Source organism: Astyanax mexicanus, chromosome 1 (assembly GCF_023375975.1).
Source record: "Astyanax mexicanus isolate ESR-SI-001 chromosome 1, AstMex3_surface, whole genome shotgun sequence".
In the NCBI taxonomy this organism is placed as follows: domain Eukaryota; kingdom Metazoa; phylum Chordata; class Actinopteri; order Characiformes; family Acestrorhamphidae; genus Astyanax; species Astyanax mexicanus.
Window position 1 is genome coordinate 4,950,055 of NC_064408.1, and position 27,217 is coordinate 4,977,271.

Here is a 27,217-nt window from a genome sequence, read left to right on the forward strand (position 1 = left end):
AACCTGTTTTTGCCAAATAGAAAATTAGAAATAATAAAGAACAAAGTAGTACTAATACTAATTTTAAATCATCATTTAATATAGATCAATAAAATCTATTTATGTAAAAAGAAAAAAAAATGGAAAATTCTAAAAAAAAAACCATAAAAACAAATTGACACATAAAAAGTAAAGAATTTATAAAATATAAAATAAATAACCAGAAAATAATAATAGTAAAAGTAAAGTAAAATGATAAGAATGATGAGAAATGATAAAATAATTAATAATGAACAAAGAAAACAGGAATAAAAATTAAAAACATTAGAATAAAAAAGTAAATAATAATAATAAACGCATGAATACAATTAAAAATTAAACTCATGTAAAAAAACTAATTTTAAACAGTCACAGACTTTCTAATAGTGATTAGAAACTAAAAGTTTACAATGCTTCAGTGGTCCCAGCGATGTTTGTTTGTTTGTTTAATAAAATCTGATTTATTTAAACTCATTCAGTCTCTCAGGTTAAGCTGGATGATCTTCTATAATTTCTATTATTGCAAAAAAAAAAAAAAAAAAAAAACATTTTTGGCTCTAAATGTAAAGACAATATAATGGTTCATTGGTGTTATCCTTCAAAATCCTGACAATTTAATGCCTGAAAGAATATCCACCAATAAACATCTGGAATCATTCATTTGTCCAATCCCCCGGGGTTTCATTGGGTACTTTGATCTCCTCACACCTCCTCACAATCTATATGTAGGTAAATTGGCTGTTAAACTGTCTCTGCCCTTATTTACACCTTTAAATTGGTAAAGAACCTTTAAATCAATAAAAGGTCAGATCGGCATTTAACCCCTTACTTCCCGTGGCTTTTTATAGGTTATTGTACCCTAAAGGGTTACTATGTGGCAACTATGTCCAACGCAATGCAAACTGACCCCTTTAGAAGACTTTAAGAGGTTACAAGGTTGTTCTTAGACTCATGAATCTAAACTGTCTGGCCAAAAAAAAAAAAAAACATCTCCACCTGGATTTAAGTAAGTAAATGATGTGGGGTTGGTTGGTTGGTTGATGCTGCAGTTGGTCTGCAGGTTTAGGTTCAGCAACAGTATGTGCTGCTGAAAGAATGAGGTCAGCTGACTCTACCTGAATATATACTGAATATTATAGAGCAGCTTATTCCATCAATGGATTTTCCATCAATTTCTCTTCCCTGATTACACGGCCATATTCCAAGATGACAATGCCAGGATTCATGGGGCTCATGCTCATCGTGTTCACCCCAGTCTGCCTGTTCTGCATCATGTGACACTATGCTGTTCCCGCTCCCCAAGCTTCTGATTGTTCTCACCTGACCTCTTGTGTATATATACCCCTCTCTTTTCTAGCTCTTCCTCAACGCATTTCTTTTGTATTCCTGCCTCTTTGTTACCAACACTTTTTGCATTACTGTTTATCGCAAAAAAAAACGCACCCCCATCCGTGACTGGATTTCTTTTGTTTTATCTCTTTTACATGTATGGAGATGCCCTGTTCCTGATATTCTCAGCCTGGCTCTGATTACCATTAACACACTCAGTATCTGTTTCTATATTAGCCATAGCTCTATAGTTTGTGCCCATCACATTCTTATATTCATAAATTAGTACCTTTTATTTGAGCTAAAGTTCACATTAATTCTCTGTACTGTTGTTTTGATCTGTTACTTGATTGTACTGTGCGGGTCAACCCAAGTAGGATGGGTTCCTCTGACTGAGTCTTGGTTCCTTCCAAGGTTTCTTCCTCTTAAAGGGAGTTTTTTCTTGCCACTGTGTCACCATAAAAAAAATAAAAAAATTGCATCTCTGTGGTGCTGCTCATAAGAGTAAAGCGGCTTTGTGACAAACTTTGTTGTAAAAAGTGCTATATAAATAAAATTGAGTCGAAAATTTAATTTGCAAACAAGCCCAATTTGGGGAAAAAACACAAACCTGGCAACTCTGCCCTCACGATATTAAAAACAGAGCTGTATATATAGGTGAGCCATCAACTATGCATCGTACAGCTTGATTTAAGGCATATCAGTGTGTCTTTGCTATCGTAACACCGGGAAAAGTACACCTTGTGCATCTCGAAACACACAAAAGGCATGTACTAATTCCCTTAATTAATCATGGATGGGTTTAATTCTGGGAGTAATGTGAAGGGACCCACGTTATACACAGATCATTTTGGGTACTAGAAATGGGTGATATAACAGTAAATCAGTAAAATTGAATTGAAAATTGACTTTGCAAACAAGCCCAATTTGGGGAAAAAACACAAACCTGGCAACTCTGCCCTCACGATACTAAAAACACACCGACATGCTCTAAATCCAGCTGGGCGATGCACAATTGACCGGTGCACTATACTATAGATCACTAATATCAATATTGGCCCATGGGATGTGAAGGTGATCTTCATTCCTGTTTTTAATTAAAGGTCAGTAGAGCTTTTATAATAAAACCAGTCCAGCTTTTTTATTCTTCGCCCCTTTCCTGAGCGTCCTCGTCCTTTACTGTCACACTGAAGGTCTGAGAGAGTCAGAGACCTGGTCATTATAGGAGCTGACACCTGCATGCATCTTGCAGGCCTGCGTGTGTGTGTGTGTGTGTGTGTGTTAGCGTTTGGTGTAACAGGTCAATGACAGTGCTTGACACAGCGCTTGTCAGGCAGCAGCACAGAGAGGCAGATGAGCGGCGGCAGCAGACTACAGGCTGCCAGGAACCAAACGCTGACGGCACAGGAGCCACAAAAGCAAAGTTTTTATACACACACACACACACACACACGTACACAGGCGTACACACATCAGAAAAAAAAAAATGTCACGGAGAGTGGCAGGAGGAAAAAAATGCTTTTGACCTGCAATATGTCACGACATTTTGTGAGTGGCTGTAGCCCGCAGTGTTTGGAGTGATCCACTTTTTCAGAGCTGGATACCACCGAATCCACCCAACCCGCCACTTCCTGCTGGCACAGCGCCAGAGCCGGGCATCCGACAAAAAGCACAGAGGCGGCAGAACGGCGTAAAAATACTGAGAACAAACAGAAACGACAGTAGAAGCTTTAGTAAACCACACACAGAGCATTCAAGCTACTAGAAATAGGTGATAAACAGTAAAACCTATACTACAGTATCTAAAAATGAAGACTCTAGGCCCTAATTTAGTGATTCCAAAAATCAGTTTCTCTGATTTTGCTATTTGTAGGTTTATGTTTGAGTAAAATGAACATTGTTATTTTATTCTATAAACTACTACTACTAGAGGTGGGCGATACCATGAATTTTGGTATTGACCCAATACCAAGTAAATGCAGGGCCAGTATTGCCGATATTGAGACTGTTATCGATACTTTTTAATATTTAAGCTTCATAGAACCAAAGGATCCAAAAAACCTAGGATAGAATTTCACCAAACATTGTATGTGACAAAAAAATACTTTATTATTGCAATCAACTTTTTAGTCCAGAAACAATGGAACTAACAATTAACAATGAAAAATCATATTTTTTCGGGTAGAAAAGGAGAAACCACAATACAAAAATAAAATATAAATTCTCCCCTCACTAGACATCTTTTGTAGTTCTCTCTTTCTTTGTTTTTTTTTTTTTCAAATAGAATTGTTCTTAGGAAAAACAATAAAAAATAAGGAATTTTCTTCCAAAGAAACTCATACTTTTTTAAAGTGGTATCTTATTTTTTTTCCAGAGCTGTATATATAGATGAGCCTTTAACAGTAGGCACCAAGTAGCTACACCTAAGGTGTGTCAGTGTGTCTTTGCTATTGTAACGTTAGAAAAATACACCTTGCACCTCTGGAAACAACAGCAGCAGACAAAAGGCATGTACTAATTCTCTTAATTAATCGTGGGTGTGGTTAATTGTGGGCGTAACGTGAAATAAACCAGTCAGAGACTCAATTGCTCTTCATTCCTTTAAGAGTCAGGTGAGCTCTGACTTTGGCAAATTGCTATTTTAATGGTGCAGCTACCTGGACGTGTCCAACTGACCTGCTCATTCACACTCCTTCATTCAGTTTATTGTTGATGTAAAAGTTAAGAATATGTGGATGCTGTGAGTGATGCTGAATGAGGGCGGGACTATTTTAGTACAGTGCTAAAACGTTGGAAAACGATGTGTAGAAATAAGAAATTGCTCACCGTGCGCCATGCAGCTTGATTTAGGGTGTATCAGTGTGTCTTTGCTATCGTAACAACAGGAAAAGTACACCGTGCACGGCTGGAAATGCACAAAAAGCATGTACTCTTCAAGGGCAGTCCAATTTCGGCTCAAAACCTCTTGTACTTTTTCTTCTTCTTTTGTTTAAAGGGAGATTATTGCCTGTCTCAACTTCTTGTGATTGATCTGAAAGTAAGAAAACCATCTAGAAAAGTGTTTTTTGTTCACTAAAAACGAACTGCAAACAAATAGAACAATGGTTCAGTTGATCTGGACCTAATTTTGGTCTTCTGGACTGTGATTTTTGGTACCTTTTTACACCTGCTATTGTTGGAATAAGCGATCAATGCATCAGTGCATGTTTCTACAGGTTTATACAGTAGGAATTGTCAGATAAGGCTTATTTAGACTTATATTTATAGTTATACAGTTATTTACTTATTAATATCAGAGATAGCGCCTGAATTAAATATATTTTACTATGTTTTTGTAGTTTGTAATCACTTTTCTTTCCCATCACAGCCCACTAAGTTTTACTGATGACTTCTTCTCTCATTAGTGCCGAGATTAAATATGGTGATTATATTTAATCTGAAGTTTATGACTGTGTATATATAATGAGTAAATGACCCCTGATGCTGGGCCTGATGACTTCCTGTATCTGATGACTGAGCATTTCTTCTCCTGTGCTGCAGGCGAGGAGGCGCTCACCATGTTCATGGCCAAGAACAAGCTGGACCGGAAGATGGTCAACGCCACGCAGGGGGTGGAGGCCCTGCACCAGCTGGCATCTTCATACTTCATCGACCGGGACGGCACCATGCGCAAACTCCACGAGATCCAGATCTCCACCAACGCCATCAAGGTAAAGAACTTACATATAAATATTAGAGTTGAAAAGAGGGTCTGGTTTAGACTCTAGCTTGGAGCCTCTATCCTTGATACAAGATGAGATTGAGTTGGGTATGGAGGTTTTACATCTGGTTGTTTGAACTTTAATGAACAATAATGAAAAAAATAAATAAAATGCTTCTCTGGCAAACTTTTGTTTACATTCCTCCCCTGTCTCTCTGTTGAGCTCGGCCACTAACCATAGTAAAGCTAGCTCTTTCGCCGTTCAGAGGCGCGTATATTGGACTGTAGTCTGTGTGTTCACCTTGCTGGCATTTACTAGCGCTAAGTCCTGCGGTTAGCGGCTAATGCTAATGCTGCTGCACCCAGCCTTAGTGCTGGTGTACCTAAACACTGAAAACTCACCCTTAGGCAAAAAAAAAAAAAAAAAATGGGAAATCTAAGCTTAGTGTAAATAAACTAAAGCTTTTTACTCACCCAAATAAACAGTTTTCAGGAGAGAAATCTGTGTAGGTTAACACCCAGCACTCCTTTAACTTTAAAATAATATGTTTGTTTTAAGAATTACAGTTTTGTTTACCTAGGCGAAACATGGAGACACCCTTGTTCCTTATTATTGTTGCTTATTATGCGCCTTATAGTCCATAAAATACAGTATTGAATTTTAATGTTTAAAGTGTTTATCTTTACTACTTATTTTCAAATATACTTTTGTACATTTTTAGCAAATTGTGTTAAAAAAAAAAAAAAACTGTTACAGTAGCACTTAAAGTACAAAGTATCATGTTACTTTTTAGAAAGTAACTTAAATTACTACAGCAGTAAAATGTTTTAAAAGTATATTAAGGTATAACACTATCTACTATCATATAAATTCTGAGTTTACAGTTTTAATTTTGTAAATATTGTTAAAAATAACGTTTTAGACCCAGTTTTCATCGTATAAACTGGTTGAAACAGCTGAGAGGTTTCAGAGCTGATAGTATCTGACATCACAGCGAGCAGGTGGATGGAGTTTCTCCAGAACCTAGACTGGAAGCATTAGCATTAGCCGCTAACCGCAGCGCTAGCTATTTTGCCATTCAGAGGCGAGTATATCAGACTGTATTCTGCGCTAGCTGCCCTGGGTTTCAGGAAGACTTAGGGTGGCATTTATTAGCGCTAAGCCCTGTGATTAGCGGCTAATGCTAATGCTGCTGCACCGAGCCCTAGTGCTGGAGAAACTTAAACACTGAAAACTCACTCTTAGACTGTTAAAATTGGAAATCTAAGTTTAGTGGAAATAAATGGAAGCACACTTTACTCACCCAAATAAGGTAAGACTTCATCCAGCACTCGTTTAACTTGAAAAAAGTTTTTTTTTCTTAAGAGTTGCAGGTTTCTTTATTTAGGCAAAACATGGTGACACCCTTGTTCCTTACTATTGTTGCTTATAATGCGCCTTATAGTTCATAAAATACATTACTGATTTTCAATGTTTAACATGTTTATTAGAGAGTCGACTATCATATAAATACTGATTGGACAGTTTTAGCGGCTAATGCTAATGCTGCTGCACCCAGCCTGAGTGCAGGAGAAACTCAAACACTGAAACTCACCCCTAGACTAGCGCTAAGCTCTGCGGTTAGCGGCTAATGCTAATGCTGCTGCACCCAGCCTTAGTGCTGGAGAAACTTAAACACTGAAAAACCCTACCCTACAACACCCTTGTTCCTTACTAGTATTGCATAATGCGTTATCCCTATAATCCGGTGCACCTTACGTGCAAAAATAGACCAGAAATTAGACATTCATCAATTGTGCACCTTATAGTCTGTGAAATACGTTACTGTTTTTCAATGTTTAAAGTATTTATCAGAGAGTCTACTATCAAATAAATACATATTTTACAGTTTTAATTTTGTAAATATTGTTAAAGGTACAGTTTTAGACCCAGTTTTCATCCCAAACACTGTTTGAAACAGCTGAGAGGATTCAGAGCTGATGGAATCTGACATCACAGCGAGCAGGTGGACGGAGTTTCTCCAGAACCGAGACTGGAGCTGCATTAGCATTAGCCGCTAACCGCAGCGCTAGCTATTTTGCCGTTCAGAGGTGAGTATATCAGACTGTATTCTGCTCTAGCTGACTCAGTGTTCCTCAGTGTAGCGCTATCGGGTGGCTTTTACTAGCGCTAAGCACTGCGGTTAGCAGCTAATGCTAATGCTGCTGCACCCAGCCTTAGTGCTGGAGAAACTTAAACACTGAAACTCACCCATAGCAAAATATTGCTTTTCTCACCCAAATAAACAGTTTTCAGGAGAGAAAATGTTTTATTTACTTACACAAAACATTTTTTTTTTTTTTTTTACTTACACAAAACATGGCGACACCCTTGTTCCTTACTAGTGTCGCATAATGCGCTATTACTTATAATCCGGTGCACCTTATGTGTGAAAATAGACCAGAAAATAGACATTTATTAATAGTGGACCTTATAATCTGGTGCGCCTTAATGTTTCAAATGTTTATTAGAGTGTATACTACCTTATACATTCTGATTTTACAGTTTTAATTTTGTAAATATAGTTAAAAGTACAGTTTTAGACCCTTTTTTCATCGTATAAACTGGTTGAAACAGCTGAGAGGTTTCAGAGCTGATGGAATCTGACATCACAGCGAGCAGGTGGACGGAGTGAGTGCGTGGCGCGTGCTCGTACCCTCGGGGTGGGATGAGTCTGAAGGAGTTTATTTTAGCGTATTTTCCTCCTCTGATTGACGGGCGGACCGAACAGCTTTCTGTTTAATATGTTAAATTATTGCAGACGACTGAAGGAAACACCTTCGTTCATTTACGACATTCTGAGCAGCAAGGTGTTCTCAAACTTTTGACTGGCAGCGTAGATAAGAGGAATAAATAAGTGATAGCGGCGCGTCCCCGTGGCCCCCCGCGGCCCCCCGTCTGTCCGTGCAGCTTTTAGTGGTGGAGAGTGACAGGCTGCTGAAGGGCCTCTGGCAGACAGGGCCGGCGGCAGAGCCAAGTCAAGCATGACGAAACCGAGTGGAATTGACAACGGCTGCTGAGTCAGGAGCTGCGGACAGGACGACTTAACCCTCTTATAACCACACGCCTATATATATACATATATATATATATAAATCTTAATCATTTTTAGTTGTAAATATTTGGGTGTTTGCAACAGCCATTTCAGTTTGATATATCTAATAACTGATGGACACAGTAATATTTCAGGATTGAAATGAGGTTTATTGTACTAACAGAAAATGTACAATATGCATTAAACCAAAATTTGACCGGTGCAAAAGTATGGGCACCCTTATCATTTTATTGATTTGAATACTCCTAACTACTTTTTACTGACTTACTGAAGCACAAAATTGGTTTGGTAACCTCATTGAGCTTTGAACTTCATAGCCAGGTGTATCCAATCATGAGAAAAGGTATTTAAGGTGGCCAATTGCAAGTTGTTCTCCTATTTGAATCTCCTCTGAAGAGTGGCATCATGGGCTCATCAAAACAACTCTCAAATGATCTAAAAACAAAGATTGTTCAACATAGTTGTTCAGGGGAAGGATAGAAAAGTTGTCTCAGAGATTTAACCTGTCAGTTTCCACTGTGAGGAACATAGTAAGGAAATGGAAGACCACAGGGACAGTTCTTGTTAAGCCCAGAAGTGGCAGGCCAAGAAAAATATCAGAAAGGCAGAGAAGAAGAATGGTGAGAACAGTCAAGGACAATCCACAGACCACCTCCAAAGAGCTGCAGCATCATCTTGCTGCAGAGAGTGATGCTAAAGAAGCCATTTCTGCAAGCATGCCACAAACAGAGTCGCCTGAGGTATGCAAAAGCAAACACCCAAATATTTAGCACTAAAAATGATTAAGATTAATAGGGGTGCCCAAACGTTTTCATATGACTGTATATATATATATATATATATATATATATATATATATATATATATATATACTGTATATATATATATATATATATATATATATATATATATATACACAGTACCTCCAAGTAGTATTCAACCCCCTGCACATTTTGCAAATTTAAGAAGTTTAAGAGCCTTTAAACTTTGAACAGGAGCAGAATTTATTAACAGATGCCTAAATATTACAAACAAAAAAATATAAATTGCTCAGTTAAATGATAATATATTTTAAACATAAACATTTGGGTCAATTATTATTCAACCCCTAGGTTTAATATTTTGTGGAAAAACCCATGTTTGCAATTATAGCTATTAGTAGTTTTTAATAAGACCTGCTCAGGCCGGCACAGGTCTCTGGAGTAATCTTGGCCCATCATCTCCTCCATGCAGATCTTCTCTAAGTTGTCTAGGTTGTTTGGGTGTCTTGTGTGAACTTTAATCTTGAGCTCTTTTCGTTTTTTTTTTTAAGTGGGTTAAGGTCAGGAGAGTGACTAGGCCACTGCAACACCTCGATCTTTTCCCTCTTGAACCAGGCCTTGGTTTTCTTGGCTGTGTGCTTGGGGTCGTTGTCTTGTTGGAAGGTGAAATGACGACCCATCGTAAGATCGTTGATGGAGGAATGGAGGTTCTTGGCCAAAATCTCCAGGTAGGCTGTGCTATCTTTCTGTGGATGCGGACAAGATGGGCATGCCCCTTGGCTGAGAAGCAGCCCCATAGCATGATGCTGCCACCACCATGCTTGACTGTAGGGATGGTATTCTTGGGGTTGTATAGAGTGCCATCTTGTCGCCAAACGTCGCGGGTGTGGTTGGCACCAAAGACCTCGTTCTTGTCCTCATCAGGAGAATTAGATCTTCCCGGAGCTCCCTCCTTGTTGTCCTTGGGTTAGCCTTGAAGTTCGGACAAGCCTGGCCTCGGCACAGGAGGAAACTCTGAAAGGCTGTCCAGGCTGTGGAAGGTTAACAGTAGTTCCATAAGCCTTCCACTTCTGGATGATGCTCCCAATGGTGGAGAGAGGTAGGCCTAACTCTTTGGAAAGGGTTTTGTACCCCTTTGCCAGCCTTGTGACCCTCCATGATTTTGTCTCTGATGGCCTTGGAATGCTCCTTAGTCTTTCCCATGCTGACCATGCACACTAAGAAATATAAGTACAGATTTGTACTTAAAAGAGTATAAAGCTTGTCTCTGGGGCTGTACCTTATACGGAGGTACAAAAAATAACCTTTCAGTGAAAGTCCTTTTTTGTACCCATGGTTTTTGTGCCAGTAAAGATCATAAAGATTATAAACATTATCATCAACTAAATATGGCTCAAAAACTTGATAATCCAAAATCGTCTTGCTTTCAAATAAAAAATGTGCAATTTAAACATATACGGTTCGTTAGTGCAGTGATACAGAATACTGAATGTACCTTTTGGCTGCAGGTTAAATGGTACAAAGTTGTACTTATTGCTGTTAGAAATTACTTTCTACTTCAGAGGGAACAAATCTGACCCTGTAAAGACCAATATTGTACCTTTGAGGGTACAATTATGAAGAGTGTACCTTTGAGTACAAAAAAGTACTCATACCGTACCTCTGTTTTTAGAGTGTGTATGAGTGCTGTTCACAAGTTTGAAGAGGGGCTTAAATCAGAAAAGTCAGAAAAGGCGGGAAAAACTGGATAATTAATCCAAACAGGTGAAGCTCATGGTTCTTTATGCCTCAATTACTTCTTAATACTTGAGGGAACCAAACAGAATTCTGGTGGTTTGAGGGGTTGAATAATAACTGACCCGCTGAATAAACTTTTCACAATTAAAAAAAAAAACAAGAAAAAAAAAACAAAAAACAAAGAAATAAAATTATTTTTTGGTGCAGTGCATTTCACACATCCAGGCTGATCTACAGTCTAAACGACACAATGCCAAGTTAACTCTGAATGTGTAAACCTACAAAATGTGCAGGGGGTTGAAAACTACTTGGAGGCACTGTATATATATATATATATAAAAGGTGAACTTTTCCACCTTTTGTGACCTTACGACCACAAATTACTACTTTTAAGCTAAAAAAAGCTTAAAAGCTAAAAACTTTTATTTTTACATTAGCTTTTAATTAGACCTTATTCTTATTCTTTAATTAGACCTTATTCTAGCTTTCAGTTAGATTCTTCTTCTTATTTATTTATTCTGACTGTTTTATTATCATTATTTGGTTCTGATTTTAATTTTACCATTTGATTATCTTTTTTTTATTTTTCTAGCTTTTAGTTTTGTTTGTATTTTTATTCTATCATCATTTGTATTCATTTGTTTACGAGTATTATATTTTATTAGTGTTCATTTGAATGGACTTTTTTGATGTCTTGCTTGCTTGTGTGCAATTTCTTACTCTCTTTCTCCCTATGTAAATCACTTTGAGCTCATTTTTACGTATGAAAGATGCTCTATATAGATAAAGATAAAGGAAATACAGGACTATAAAAAGGTTTTAATGTTATGGCTGATTGGTGTACAGTATTATGCAGATTCACTAAAGCGTCCTCTTGCTCTGCTCTGAGTAAAACAGGAACACAGTGTTGCTTTTCTCTCATTTTAAAGCTTGTTTTCCATTTGTTTGCCTGTTTTCTCCAATGTAGCCAATTTACCCTCAGCCTGCTGTCAGTGCGGGAGTACGGCTCTGTCTCATTAGACGTCGCTTCCTGCGGAGTGGGAGTGTGAAGGCTGCTCACGCCGCCATCCATGCATATAAAGTCTGCACCGCATCTGCATAAAACAAAATAACCAAATTAGACCTCAATTAGCTATGCATGGATTAAACCTAGCGTTGGCCTTATTTGCAAAACCAATAACCGAATCGAGTTCCAGTGCTAGAAACTGTGTGTTCTCTTGAGTTTTTGTAATGTTTTAATGACCTGTTTTGTCCAAAAGTGTCCATATATCCCCATCCTTTATCATAATAACAACATCTACTTATTAACCGTATTTTTCGCACTATAATGTGCACTTAAAATCCTTTAATTATCCCAAAATTGACTATGCAGATTATAATCTGGTGTTCATTATGTATGAATTCTATCAGTCAGGTATTAAGGAGCAGTAAAGTCACTCCACTGTAGTACAGAGTTATACAGGAGTTTCAGTAAAGTTTCTCCAGCACCAAGACTGGAGCAGTATTAGCATTAGCTGCTAACTGCACTAAGGGCTAGCTCTTTCTCTGTTCAGAGGTTTACCATGTCAAAACAAGCTATGTGGGATATATATATATATATATATATATATATATATATATATATATATATATATATATATATATATATATAGAGAGAGAGAGAGAGAGAGAGAGAGAGAGAGAGAGAGCTGTCGACAGCATTTACTAGTACTATTGATTAGCCACTAATGCTAATGCTGCTGCACCCAGCTTTAGTGGAAAAGAAAGCACTTTACTCACCCAAATAAACATTTTTCAGGAGAAAAATCTAGATAATGTAGATTAACATCAAGCGCTCTTTGACTTTGAAATAACTTTTGTTTTTTAAATACAGTTTTCTTTACTTAGCTTAGCTTTAGTAAACATAATTACCCACCCCCATACCCACCGACGAGACCTGCTACATTAGAAGTAAAACATGGTGACACCGCTGTTCCTAACTAGTGTCGCATTTTAATCAAACTCTTCCCAAAGGTGTTCATTGGAGCTCCACCGATCCCAGAGACATTCTATGGGAATATTCAGCATTTAAAGGTGATTAGCTCTTATTTTAAGTTACTACATGATTCCTTATGTGTTCCTTCATAGTCTGAATCACTTCAGTATTAAATTTACAATATAGGAAAGATAAAAAAAAATCCCCAAAACTGCTTTGGGGAGCTGCATCATCAAGACATCAGTCCAAGACAAATGATCAGTGAGAGATGCTTCAGAGCTTCAGAGCATCGGAGCTCTTTTATTCGTTTTTTTTATATTTTTATATATTTTTTTAGAGCCTCTCCCACTGCCCCTCGTCTCCCAGCGCTAATGCTAACGCTAACACTGTCTGAGACTCTCTGTAGCATCGTCCCGTTAATCAAACCCAAGACATCCCACCACTGCAGTGTTGTTTTCTTGCCCACGGCAAGAAAAAAAAAAAATATATATATATATATGAAATAATGAAATAACAAACGGCCCTCGTTATTTTTATAAGTTCCCACCGAGCAGCTGGAGTGCCTTTTCCATGAATCTTCCTAGCCTGGAGATCTTAAAGTGCAGGTCTTTCCCTTAAAGCCTCAAAAGATCCGTCAAACAGAGGCAGTCGGCAGAGAATTCGCCTTTTCAAAGTCATGCCTTCCCCGCCTTCCCCGCCTCCAGGCGGCCGGTGGTGAGTGAATTTCAAACAAAGAGACAAAAAAAAAAAAAGATAAAGGGCAGCGCTAGCATGATGTGCTAATTGTTTGTTTAATGAAGCAAAGTAGCTAATTATACTCCAACGCTAATTTAGCAAAAACACACAATATGTGTCCTGATTTCCCCCGATTTTTCTTCCTTAATCCGGCTTCAAACGCCTTCACAAGGTGGGCTTTTATAAGGTGGGCTGCCCACTTGTCATCTCTTATCGTTGTTTAAATTCGGGAAGCCACAGGGCGACACTTTGTCTTTGAGTCGCTTTTGGGAAATCTCCAGCTAAAGTCGTCTCTTGATGATGTGGGTTTTGAAGTAGCACTTATCAGTTTAGCTCCAGACGGAAGGGCTGCTGAAAAAAAGAAAATTATACACTGCAAAAAACTAAATCTTAGCAAGTGAAACGTTCTAAATTTAAGGCAATAAAATTGTCTTACTAAGCATTGTGTGTAAGTGTTAGATTATTTGCTTATTTTAGGGATAATTATCTCAATCATTCTTAATTAGAATTTGTACTTTATTTTAAGTCATTTGATCTCAAAAAAAGCACAATCAAGCCGAAATCAAGTTATTCTGATTCTTGTGTTCAGAAACAGTGTATTTTTAGCTTGATTTAGGTGTTACTTCACTCATTTTGAGACTTTGCTGTTGCTTTTTGTAAGAAATCTTACTAAGAAAATTTAGCTTACCCCATTGGCAGATTTTTTTTGTTGCTTAATATACATATATTTGTCTTAATTTGCATATATTTTGTCTAGTTTTTGCCAATGGATTTTTTGCAGTGTAGAGACTTGAACTGAGCTGTTTTTTTTTTATTGTCATTGAAGCTCATAAATTATAAAATCATTACTTTTACTTTATCTAAGCCCAAACTACAAAAAATAAAAAATAAATTACATTCCTAAAAATGGTCAGTTCTCATTTCTTTCTGCAACTAATCCCAAAGATACAGTATTTCAATACTGCATAAATTAAACTCCTCCAACGGATTTTTTTTTATGCAACCTATCCCATATAAAAATAAAATATTGACCAAACTCATCCCGAAGATGTTTAGAGTTTTAGAAATGAATCCCTTTCTAAACTAATCCCAAAGTTACAGTATTTAAATACCCCGTCATTTTAACTCATCCCAATGATTTTTTTAATATAACTTATTCCAAATGTGTCATTTTATTAAACCAAATAATCCAAAAGATACAGTATTTTAATACTCCATCATTTTAACTCATCCCAGATGTGTAGTTTTTTATGACCCAACTTAATCTCGTTCCAAAAAAGTTCTTCTTTTTTTTTGCAGCTAATCCCAAAGATACAGTATTTCAACACTGCATAAGTTTAACTCATCCCAATGATTTTTTATGCACCCTATCCCATCTATGTAGTTGTTTAATGACCCAATTCATTCCAAAGATGTTTAGTCGGTTCTCGTTTTTTCTGCGAATAATCCTAAAGATATTATAAAAATCCCAAAGATACAGTATTTTAAAATATTTCAACATTTCAATATTTCAAAACCCCAAGTAATATTTTATGCAATTTATCCCATGTATTTCGTTTTTTATTAACCCAACTTCGTTTTACAGTGCATTACCGGCTGATAACGGTACTCATAAAACTGATCGGCTCTCCCATGTATTTTTCATCCCATGTATTTCGTCTTTTATCAACCCAACTCATATCACAGATGTTAACAGTATTAAAAAATCAATCCCATTAAAACATAATAATAATAAAAGGCCAGTTCTTTTTTTTTTTTTTTTTTGCAACTAATCCCAAAGTTACATTATTTTAATACTCCATCATTTTGACTCATCCCAAGGATCTTCGTTGCTCATCATTGTTCTGAATGAAATCCACAGGGAGACTTTCTTGGTGTCTATTGGGATTAGTACTGATGTGAAAGTGATCTCTGGATAAAATGGTTTTGAAGAAGCTTTTTTTTTTATATCAGTTCAGCTGCAGGTAAAGAGAAAGAGATGCTGTAAAGGAGAAGTGGAGAAGCGGAGATGTGTGTTGGAGGACTGTAAGCTGTGGCCGCTGTTGATTTTGGACGAGTTCTGGAAGAAAACGGCCTCATTAACTAAACACAGCACTGTTTAAATGGGAAGTAATGAGAGGGAGAGATGAACGGCACACAGGGGAACACCACGCGTTCGCCATTAGGAGGGACGACCCGCCGAGATCAGAGAGAAGGAGAGGTTTGAAAGCCTATAGTAGCTCCGCCCCCTGTGAGTCTGATGTGTATGTAGGCCGGCATGCAGTAAAATTACTGAATAACATGATGTCTGTAATAGAGCCTAAAGGAATAGTCCAGCAATAACAACACTAATTTATATCATTTCTGAGCAAATCGTTATGCTCAGTCCTCAAAAAAATACTCTCCAAAAAACGATGGGTCTTATAGACACCATATGAAAAATATATATATATATTTACAGTATATTACACTTTATTTTATTAAGTAAAATTAAAGAAAGGTAAAATATATTTCCCAAAGTATACAGCTCTGGAAAAAGAAACGAGATGCACAAAGTCGCACTTCACTTATTTTGAGACTTTGCGATTGCTTTTTTTGCCCAATTTAAGCATTTATTTGCTGGGCTTATTTATTTATTTGTTGGACCGCCTTTTTTTCCTTTTTTGCGCCACCTATTGGAGACATAGGTCTTTTGCACTGTGCCTCTATGGTGTATAATGGTGTTTAATGACATCTCATTTGGTTTGTATTTGGCTTGTAAGCGCTGCATCATTGTTAGATTACCTGTATGTGGCTCAGTAATACATGGAGAGCTTCAGTTTACAGTGCATTACCGGCTGATAATGGTACTCATAGAACTGATCACATTGCAGGGTCGGGACTAACTGTTGTATAATATGTTATAATGTAATGCAACAATGCAAATACGCTCCGAATATAGATTTTTTTTCCCACGGTCTGTCCTATTTTTATTTTCCCCCCCTTAAAATGTCTTCGAAAGCACACATGCAGCCCGCTAGCAGCACATCCATCCTCCCCCCAGTTCATCCTGTGTTGCATATCTATAAATAATAAGCAGCGAAGTGATGAAACACCCCAGAATAGAAAGTGCAAGGTGAGGCAGCGGCGCTGTCCCTCCTGCGTCTGTCTGCTCGCGGGTTTCGCTTATGCAGGAGTTTCTGAAGGAGACGAGGGTTAAATGGAGCAGAGAAACATGGCCTGGAAGAAGAGAAGAAGGGAAGCAGCAGGATGCTAAAGCCGCTAGCAGAGTTAGCACTAGCGTTAGCAGCGGAGGAAGAGCGGCGCGTGTCTGTGAGCTCGGGAGCTCAGCGTTGCGGGATATTATTCCTGCAGGGGAATCGTTTAAGATAAGATAAGCAGCCGAGCGTTGTAATGAGGAAAAAATAGCCCGTATATGATTGGATGTTTATGGTGACGGAGCACAGGAATCATTAAGCTGGTGAAACGGAGCTGAATGTGTGTGTGAGTGTGTAGACGAGTGTGTGTGCACGGCCGAGGCCCGCAAGGTCACCTTTCAGTGAATCCGTATGCAAATTTGTGATGATGCAGCAGTCGTTTCGGAGGCATCCGTTTAAGATCCGGTTTCACACGCCGCTCTTTTTTTCTCCCTCAGCCAAACGCTGGGAAAGAGGCTCGGCGTAGCGCTGAGAAATGAAACGCCGCATCTTTTGACCCATATAGCAGCCGAGCAGCTTAGTAATTACACAAAAGCAGCAGCTCGCAGGATGAAGAACAGCTCGTTTTACTTTTTTTTTTTTTCCAGGAAAGCGTGCAAACATGGATATTTACGCTAGTCTGGGAGCGTACGCTAGCGCACAATGCTCTCATTATCGTGTTCTTTAGGGAACACACACTGCACACTGTGTCGTGCATTAAAGCGGTGAACAATAGAACAAACAAACAAACGAGAAAAAAAAAATTGTGCGCAATGAGCAATGCTAAAAATGTTGTCTTTTCCTAAAGGTACTAAAGCTACTGTTTATTTTATCATTGCCACTGCCCTATTAAAAGTCTCTTCTAAAAGTACTCTTGGGTAGTGCACCTCCTGGTGAGAGATCGCTGACTGCTGAGCATGCATAAACCCTGTCAAAGCTAGACAAAATATATACAATTTGACATGTATATGCTTTTATTAAGCAAAATAAATAAATAAATAAATAAATAAATAAAAACTGTCAATAGGGTATGCATTTTTTTCTGAAATAAGCTCTCCTGGTGAGAGATCGCCGACTGCTGGGCATGCAGAAACCCTGGCAAAACTAGACAAAATGTATGTAATTAGAATTGTATATGCTCAAATTAAGCTAAATAAATGAATATATAAATAAATAAATCACAAGATAAATAATAAGACTGATTATTTATATATATATATAATTTTTTGTTTTTTCGATTGAAATTGGATAATTTCACTTGCTATTAATTATTTATTTATTTATTTATTTATTTTATTTTATTTTTCGAGTAGTGTGAGTAGTGTGAATAGTGAGAGTGGTGTGAGTAGTGTTGCTCACCTGTTCATTTGTAGCTCCACCCCTTAGTCCCAGATGTTTCCTGTTTCCCGTTTGTGTCCACCAGTATTTATAGTCCAGAAATACAGAAATATCTGCCAATAGAATACAACACTTTCAGTCGATTAAATAATTCTAAACAATGAATAATAGGTTAAAACACTGGTACGTAACTTTGGAAAGTATATGATTTTAAAGTTATTTCATTCTTAAAGTCGTTTGTAAATGGCTAAAATCATTCGTTATTAGAAAATGCAGCCGAGAATGTAAAGAAAAATCGAATATGTCCCTTTTAAAGAGTCGTCTCCGGAGACGTATCTGCAGGAGCGCTACAGCAGGGTTCACGTCTCTTTACTTTCAGAGGCTCAGAATAGAATTTCATTAGGAGGGCGCCGGGTGACGAGCGTAATAAGAAACGTGCACAGCGGCCGTCCCACGATGACACGACTTCACATCACACACACACACACCGTACACACACACACACACATTACCCCAGCTCCAATTTTGGAGAAAAGAACCCAGAAATCCTTCTGCTCTGATACTCAAACAGCGAACAGCCATCACCACCCGACACTCCCTACACTCTCTATGATTTATGTACTTACTTAAAATATATTACATACATAATTATTACAAAATATTTATTAGATACATAAAGTACATTAATATTATTCAATTTATTTTAAAATTATTAAAATCAAATAAATAAAACTAATCTGTTTTATGTTGAATTTCCACCTCCTTTCCCTTCAGTGTAAAGCAACCATGGGTTTGTAAAAGGTGCTAGATAAATTATTATTATTATTATTATTATTATTATTATTATTATTATTATTATTAGTAGTAGTAGTAGTAGTAAAAAAAAGTCGACAATCAAGGTATCATGGTGCTTGTTGTAACGCTGGCATGAGACGGGAGGCGGATTTACATGCGGGTAAGACCAGACTTTTAATAAATAACAAATAAACAAATAAACAAACAGGGGAATAACGAATATAAATATGTACATAAACAAACAGGGAAAACAAACAAAGAGCTAAACTAAACAGATAATAACTAAACAGGGCTAGGGATATATATACAAAGGATAAATACATAAATATATACAAAACAAGGAATATAAACAAACAAGAGATATAAACAAATAATACAAACTAAACAAAGAACTAGAAACATGGAGATGAGAAAATAGGATACGTGGCAAAACTAAGCAAAGACGTGACGAGACAGACAACGTAGGAAGGTGCAAAGACCGACGGCGGACAAGGTGGCAGAGGAGGGCTATTTATAGTAACATGAAACACTGAACACCTGGGGAAACAGGTAACGAGGGACGGAGCTACAAATTACACACACGTGATGGAAAAGTACAAGAGAAACACACTAGGAAACGGGGAAAACACAGGAAAACATAGCGAGGGCGTAACACTTGTGTCCAAATTTAAGCCAGAAAATAAGGAATTTTTGCTTGATTTAGGTTTTACTTCACTCATTTTGAGACTTTGCAAATGAGCTTATTTTAAGAAATCTTACTAAGACAAATTTGCTTACTCTATTGGCAGATTTTTATTTATTTATTATTATTATTATTTTTTGTTTTATTTAAGCATTTAAAGCTCTGAAAAAAAAAAAAAAAAAAAAAATATATATATATATATATATATATATATATATATATATATATATATATATATATATATATATATTCTTTTTTTTTTTTGCATTTTGCATTTTTAGGTATATATTTGAGTAAAATGAACATTGAACATTTCTCCCAAATTTCAAATAAAAATGTCGTCATTTAGAGCATTTATTTGTAGAAAATGAAAAATGGCTGAAATAATAATAAAAAAATACATTTGCAGAGCTTTCAGACCTCAAATAATGCAAAAAAAAAAAAAAAAAAACACGTTCATATTCATTAAGAAGTTTTAAGAGTTCAGAAATCAATATTTGGTGGAATAACTCTGGTTTGTTTTTAATCACAGTTTTTTTCATGCATCTTGGCATCATGTTCTCCTCCACCAGTCTTACACACTGCTTTTGGATAACTTTATGCTTTACAGCTTGGTTTGATGATCAGCTTGTGATCATCCGTCTTCCTCTTGATTATATTCCAGAGCTTTTCAATTTGGTAGATTCATAGAAACTCATAAATTTCAGTGCTCTCTTATTTTTTTTAGAGAGCTGTATGTCTGTATTAATTTACACATATTTTGTCTAGGTGTTTAGCAGCGACTTGTGCGGGCGGTGGTCCACTAGGGTGGGCTGTCTCGGAGTTCAGAGAAGGTCCTCTGAGGTTTCTGTCTGGAGAAAAATCCTAATCACCTTAAATCTCTATTGATTTGTCCGAGAGCTCAGATTTTCCTTTTGTACGTCCGTTATCCGTCCTATAATCTGACTGACCGTTTATTGTGTGTGTGTGTTATAAAGTGTGTGTATTAGTGTGTGTGTGTGTGTGTCCATGTGTGTGTCCGGCATTCTCCAGAGCACAGGCCTCGGATTTAAAGGATTAGGCCATTACAGAAGGGCTTTATCCGTGGCCAGGCTCTCACACGCAGCAGTGGTGGTGGTGGTATTGTCCTAGCGTTAGCAGTAGCGTTAGCATTAGCATTAGCGCTGGCTCAGGCTCGGCTTTCACTGCAAAAAACTAAACTCTTAGAAAGTGAAATTTTTGATTTTTAAGGCGATAGATCTTATTTTCTTTTCTGATAAGACTTTTTGTTTTATTAAGCATTGTAAGTTTTAGATTATTTTGCTTATTTTTGGAATAATGATCTTATTGACAAATGACAAATCTTATTTTACATTATTTGAACTAAAAAATAAGCACAATAAGTCATCAAAGAATTTATTCTAATTCTTGTTTTTAAATTTAAGGCAAAAAATCTTGATTTAAAATAATTTTTGCTTGATTTAAGTCTTATTTTACCTATTTTGAGACTTTTTTTAAGAAATCGGTACCACTTTAAAATAAGACTACCTTTATAAAAGGTTTATTAATGGTTTACAAGTTGTGAATGCCTTAAAAATTATTAGTAATCAGTTACAACACATACGTAGAAAGGGCAACAATAAAGATATAGATGTCTGTGGGTTCACTATTTGACAAACAAAAGGTCATTGTTGCCCTTTCTACGTATGTGTTATAACTGATTATTAACGATTTTTAAAGCATTTACAACCTAATTAGTAACATTCATTAACTAATTGTAAAGCGTTAATAGACCCTTCATAAAGGTAGTCTTATTTTTTATTTTATTTATTTTTTCTTACCAAGAAAATGTGCTTTTTTTTTCTTAATATAAGCATATATATCTAAATTTACATAGATTATGTCTAGTTTTCACCAATTGATGTTTTTGCAGTGTTGTCTTTGTGTCACGGCAGCAACAGAAAACAAAAAACAAAAAACGGCCCATTTTTTATGTATTTATTATATATTTTTCCTTTCTCTCTCGACTGTATTGTGTTGATACAGGTTGACTTGTCAGACACACCTTGTACTGTTCACGCTTGTCCGCCGGCGATGCAGAGCAGGCCGCTAGCACGCCACGCTCTCAGTTCGGTGTCACTTTGCATCAGGTGACCCTGATAGAAGGCTAACCGCGTCGACAGAAGAGCCGGACCGGGCGAGGAGGGTAGCAGACAACACAACAGCAACAAAAAACACAGCTATAGACAGTAAAACTGGACTATCTTTGAACAAATAGTCACAAAAGACACCTAAATATTATATCAGTCTCCATCAAAAGGTGCTGCTGCTAATGTAAAAGGCTGATAAACAGCTAACTAGATTCAATATTCAGCAAATAACAGAGCAATCTGAGGGGTCTATATACAGGACAGAGGAGGTGCAAACAATCAGAAGCACGGGGAGCAGGAACACTAGTTCAGATTCCAGAGCAGGCAGACTGACAGCATCAGGATTGACACTTTCCTACTCTCTTATTTACATTATGTGCATTTATTGTGTTGTGTATCTATTTTATTCTTATTTCATAAGTTATTATTATTTCATTATAACTTACATAACGACTGAAGTATGAACTAGAGGTAGTTTAACTAGGTATTGTTAATAAAAAAAAAAAGCTTTTAAAGTCTTATAAAAAAAACACACCTGAAGATATTGCAATGAATCTCCAGTGATCAAAATATATGACAAATATACAAAAATATATATAAAATACAATAAAATAGGTGTTTTTTTAGGCTGGTAACTTGAGTGCTTTCACAGAAACTGAAAAAAAAAGAATCAAAGTATAACTCTTTTTTTTTAATCTTTCCTTGCCTTGGTATTTTGTGACTGGAATATTTAATATTAGATAGAATAATAAAAAATATATATTTAAAAAAAAGACAACATTGTAGAAAATATGAGATTTGTGGCTTTTAATATATTACAGTATATTTGTTGTCTATATTCAACCTATAATTCCTCAGATAAACTCAAGCAAATAGGTACTTTTAAGGTCCTTAAGAGCTTTTACTTAAAAGCTTGTTCAAATTACTCATTCTTATAAATCACCTAAACTTTAAAACTCAAATAAAAAGGTATTCTAATGCTGCTAAAACAGGGGCTCAACATGCTTGGAGGAGAACACTAATGCTACAGTATTAGAGGCTTACCCTGACTATATAAGCTTGCATTGTGTTAATGATGCTAATGAGGGAGAGCAAGGCTAGTTTTTTTTTAAAGCATGATTAGATAACCAATTTCTATTAATTAAAATAACTTTAAAACAACTTAACATTCGTTCAAATAAGGGAATAGTTCTGTGTATTTTGACTGATTCCAGACACAAGCTATCAATCCCATGGCCTCTAATGAAAGTCATTTTAAATTTTACCCCTTTTTCTAATGACTGAGAGCTTTTATTTTGAAGCTTGTTCAGATTGATCATCCTTATAAATCACCTAAACTTTAAAACTGAAATAAAAACTTATTCTAATGCTGCTAAAACAGGGGCTCAACATGCTTGGAGGAGAACTCTAATGCTACAGTATTAGAAGCTTACCCTGACTATATAAGCTTGCATTGTGTTAATGATGCTAATGAGGGAGAGCAAGGCTAGTTTGGCTTCATAATTGCAATTTCTAATAATTAAATTAACTTAAAATCAATTAATACTGTATGAATTCAACTGATGCTGTAGTGATGTGGGTGAATCTGTTTGTACTGCTTCCCATTTACTGATTTCCGACCCCAGATATCAATCCCATGCCCTCTAATGAGAGTCGTTTTTATTTTTACCACTTTTTCTAACGGCTGAGAACTTTTATTTTGAAGCTTGGACAGGTTAATCATTCTTATAAATCTAAACTTTAAAACTCACATAAAAACTTACCTTTTATTGCTAAAACAGGGGCTCAACATGCTTGGAGGAGAACACTAATGCTACAGTATTAGAAGCTTGCATTGTGTTAATGAGGCTAATGAGGGAGAGCAAGGCTAGTTTGGCTTTATAACCAATTTCTACAACTTAAAATAATTTTAAAACAACTTAACATTCGTTCAAATAAGGGAATAGTTCTGTGTATTTTGACTGATTCCAGACACAAGCTATCAATCCCATGGCCTCTAATGAAAGTCATTTTTAATTTTACCCCTTTTTCTAATGACTGAGAGCTTTTATTTTGAAGCTTGTTCAGATTGATCATCCTTTTAAAAACACTTAAACTTTAAAACTCAAATAAAAACTTATTCTAATGCTGCTAAAACAGGGGCTCAACATGCTTGGAGGAGAACACTAATGCTACAGTATTAGAAGCTTACTCTGACTATATAAGCTTGCATTGTGTTAATGATGCTAATCAATTTGGCTTCATAATTGCAATTTCTAATAATTAAATTAACTTAAAATCAATTAATACTGTATGAATTAAACTGATGCTGTAGTGATGTGGGTGAATCTGTTTGTACTGCTTCCCATTTACTGATTTCTGACCCCAGATATCAATCCCATGCCCTCTAATGAGAGTCGTTTTTATTTTTACCACTTTTTCTAACGGCTGAGAACTTTTATTTTGAAGCTTGGACAGGTTAATCATTCTTATAAATCTAAACTTTAAAACTCACATAAAAACTTACCTTTTATTGCTAAAACAGGGGCTCAACATGCTTGGAGGAGAACACTAATGCTACAGTATTAGAAGCTTGCATTGTGTTAATGAGGCTAATGAGGGAGAGCAAGGCTAGTTTGGCTTTATAACCAATTTCTACTAATTAAATTAACTTTAAAATCAATTAATACTGTATGAATTGAACTGATGCTGTAGTGATGTGGGTGAGTCTGTTTGTACTGCTTCCCATTTACTGATTCCCGACCCCAGCTATCAAACCCGTGCTCCACGGGCGGTGGTGATCTTTGATTTGGGTACGGGTTGGTAAATGAACTCTAATGAGAGTCGTTTTTAATTAGGAGCACTTAGTCTAACGGCTGAGTGCTTTTACTTTGAAGGAAGCTGAGCTGTGCCGGTTCTGCCGGGTTCTGACAGGAGTACGCTCCGTGTGAAGATAGGGAAAAAGGAAAGCGATAAAAAAAAGCTAAAAACGAGCATTCGGCTTTGATAAATGTCAAGGTTTTTAGCTCTTTCTTTTCCAAATGATTACAGGCGGCCTCCGAGGAGACGGGCCGATTCAGGCTCGACTTGGCGACGGTCACTCATTCATTAAGGAGGCGATGAAAAGTCATTCCAGCTGGATCCCCTACCTTTAGCGCTAATGCTAACGGGAGACCGCGGAGAGAGCCTTTGTGTTTGAATTAACCCACTGACTATTTGTTAGAGAGTTAGGGATTTAGGGAGCTAGCGAGTTAGCGGTTAGCGATTGGGCTCGGGTGTTTGACGGAGAAGAAGCGGAGTAGTGAAGCTGCTTGAAGAAAAGGCCATTAGCACTTCACCTTTTTTATAAGAGGAAATAAAGTCTCTAAAGGTCTGTTAAAAGCGAGCGGCGTCTTTGAAGCCGGCCGGGCCCCGTCACACCGAATGAGAAAGCAGGCACTTAGAAACTTGTGTTTTGAAAGCTCTCTGGAGTCGTACGGTACGGCTCTTTCTACAGCCCTCATCAGAAAGCCGGCGACGTGAACAGCATGATTTAGGAGGTGAGGACGCTTCACCACCCGGCTGCTACGCATTCCACACACTGGCAACATGGAGTCATCATTCATATTAATGAGCGTTAGCACCAGTTCAGATCATCAGATAAATAAATAAATAAATAAATAAATAAAAAAGAAAGCCCTGCTGAAAAGAATCCAGAATCCAGCATCCAGCTCAACAGCAGCCTTTGCTTCACTTGCTTTGATGGTTAAGGTGGTTGCAGAGCTGGTCGTACATGATAATGAAAAAATATTGCCTGTATTGGTTAGCTTTCTAGGAACCCAGCCGTTGATGGTGTAGCCATAGAGTAGTAGCATGGTGTAGCATGGTTTCATTTGATTGCTGGATGACCAGTTGACCAGATGATGATGGTCATGTTGGCCAGCCAGCTTTTTTTTTTTTTTTGCTCGTTTTTTTGCAGGTCAACCAGCTTGGTTATTTTGGTCATTCTGGCTTTAAAAGTCAACCAGAGTAAATCTTGGCCATTCTGGTGGTTAAGCTTGGTCTGGTTGCATATGATGGTCAACCAGAGTCAAGCTTGGCCAATCTGATTGTCTATCTTGGTCGTTTTGGCTATAACGATCAACCAGAATCAATCTTGGACATTCTGGTGGTCTATCTTGGTCTTTCTGGCTATGATGGTCAAGCAGAGTCAATCTTGGCCATTTCGGGGGTCTAGCTTTGTCTTGCTTGCTATGATTGTCAACCAGAGTCATACTTTGCAATTCTGGTAGTCTAGCTTGATCTTTCTTGATATGATGGTCAACCAAAGTCAACCTTGGCCATTCTGACAGTTTAGCTTGATCTTCATAGCAATTACGTTCAACCATAGTCAATCTTGGACATTCTGGTGGTCTGTCTTGGTCTTTTTGGCTATATCGGACAACCAAAATCAACCTTGGCTTGATTTTAGCTTGGTCTTTATAGCTATGATGGTCAACGTCAGCATAGTCAAGCTTTGTCATTCTGCTGGCCTATTATAGTCTTTCTGGCTATAATGGTCAACCAAAGTCAAGATTGGCCCTTCTGGTGGTTTATCTTGGTATTGCTTGCTATAATGGTCAATCAGAGTCAAGCCTGGCCATTCTGGTTTTCTAACTGGGTCTTTCTGGCTATAATGGTCAACCAAAGCCAAACTTGGCCGATGATGGTGGTTTAGCTTGATCTGGCTAGTTATGATGGTCAACCAGAGTCAAACTTGGCCAATTATGATGGTCTAGCTGTTTTTTTCTGGCTATGATGGTTAAACAGCTTAGTCCTATTGGTGATGCTGTCCATGCTGGTCAGCCACCATAGATTGCTGGTCACTGTTGTCAACCAACATGGTCAAACCAGGACATATATGGTGGTCAGTCAGTGCTTAACCAGCTTAATCTTGCTGTTTATACTAGTCAATCAACATAATGAAATGGGCATAGAAGGTCTACTGGTTCATAGAAGGGCCTATAACACATTGCTAACAATGCTAGTTGGGTTATCATGTGCTTTCTCTCATGAAGGTCCTTCACATCTTTTCAATCCACAACAATTTAACAAAACAGTGCACCTCTAGAGCTCAACACGCTTGGAGGAGAACACTAAATCTATCAGAAACATACATTGGTTTGGATTAGTGTAGGAGAGGGAGGTCCATCCAACCAAATTAGATTGCTGGTTATGTTCTAAACCACTTTTCTTATGGTTCTATAAGTTCTGCTTCAATCTGATCTCATTTGTTCTTGAATTGCTTGTAGGTGACCGAGACCCGGACTGGACCTCTTGGGTGCAGCACCTACGACAACCTGGACTCGGTCAGCTCCGTTCTCCTGCAGAGCCCAGAGAGCAAACTCCATCTGCAAGGTAAGCTGGAGACCATCTCCACCTTCTACTACACCTTCTAACTGGAGCTGCTGAGCTATTTTACCAGCATGTTTATTCATCTTATGGGTTTATTGTTGTTTCTTTGGTTGGGTCTAAACTGAGAAGCCAGTTTACATGGATATTCTGCAGTGTACTTTTACTTGCTGGCCATTTTATCAGAAACATCTTGCATACAAAAGCACATTAAACTGCAGGTGCACAATTACAAATCAGACAAACTGCTAGACAGACAGACATTTGTAATCAGACGGAAAGATATCTAGAAAATCAGACAGAGACAGACAGGCAAATAATTAGACAAAAAGAAAGACAGACAAAAACACTGATAGATGTTTAGATGGACAGATATACAGTATAGTCAGACAGCGATACAGACAAGCAGATAGTGTACA

General features: G+C 37.2%; 1 protein-coding gene across 2 annotated transcripts in view; it reads left to right on the top strand.

The window, feature by feature from the left end:
* Nucleotides 1-27,217, top strand: part of brinp1 (bone morphogenetic protein/retinoic acid inducible neural-specific 1) — a 396,883-nt gene that overhangs the window by 265,437 nt on the left and 104,229 nt on the right. For both annotated transcript variants that reach the window (XM_049465879.1, XM_049465880.1), the window contains exons 4-5: nt 4,888-5,057; nt 26,699-26,804. In XM_049465879.1, the coding sequence (XP_049321836.1) occupies nt 4,888-5,057; nt 26,699-26,804 (276 nt within the window). The remainder of the gene's footprint in view (nt 1-4,887; nt 5,058-26,698; nt 26,805-27,217) is intronic.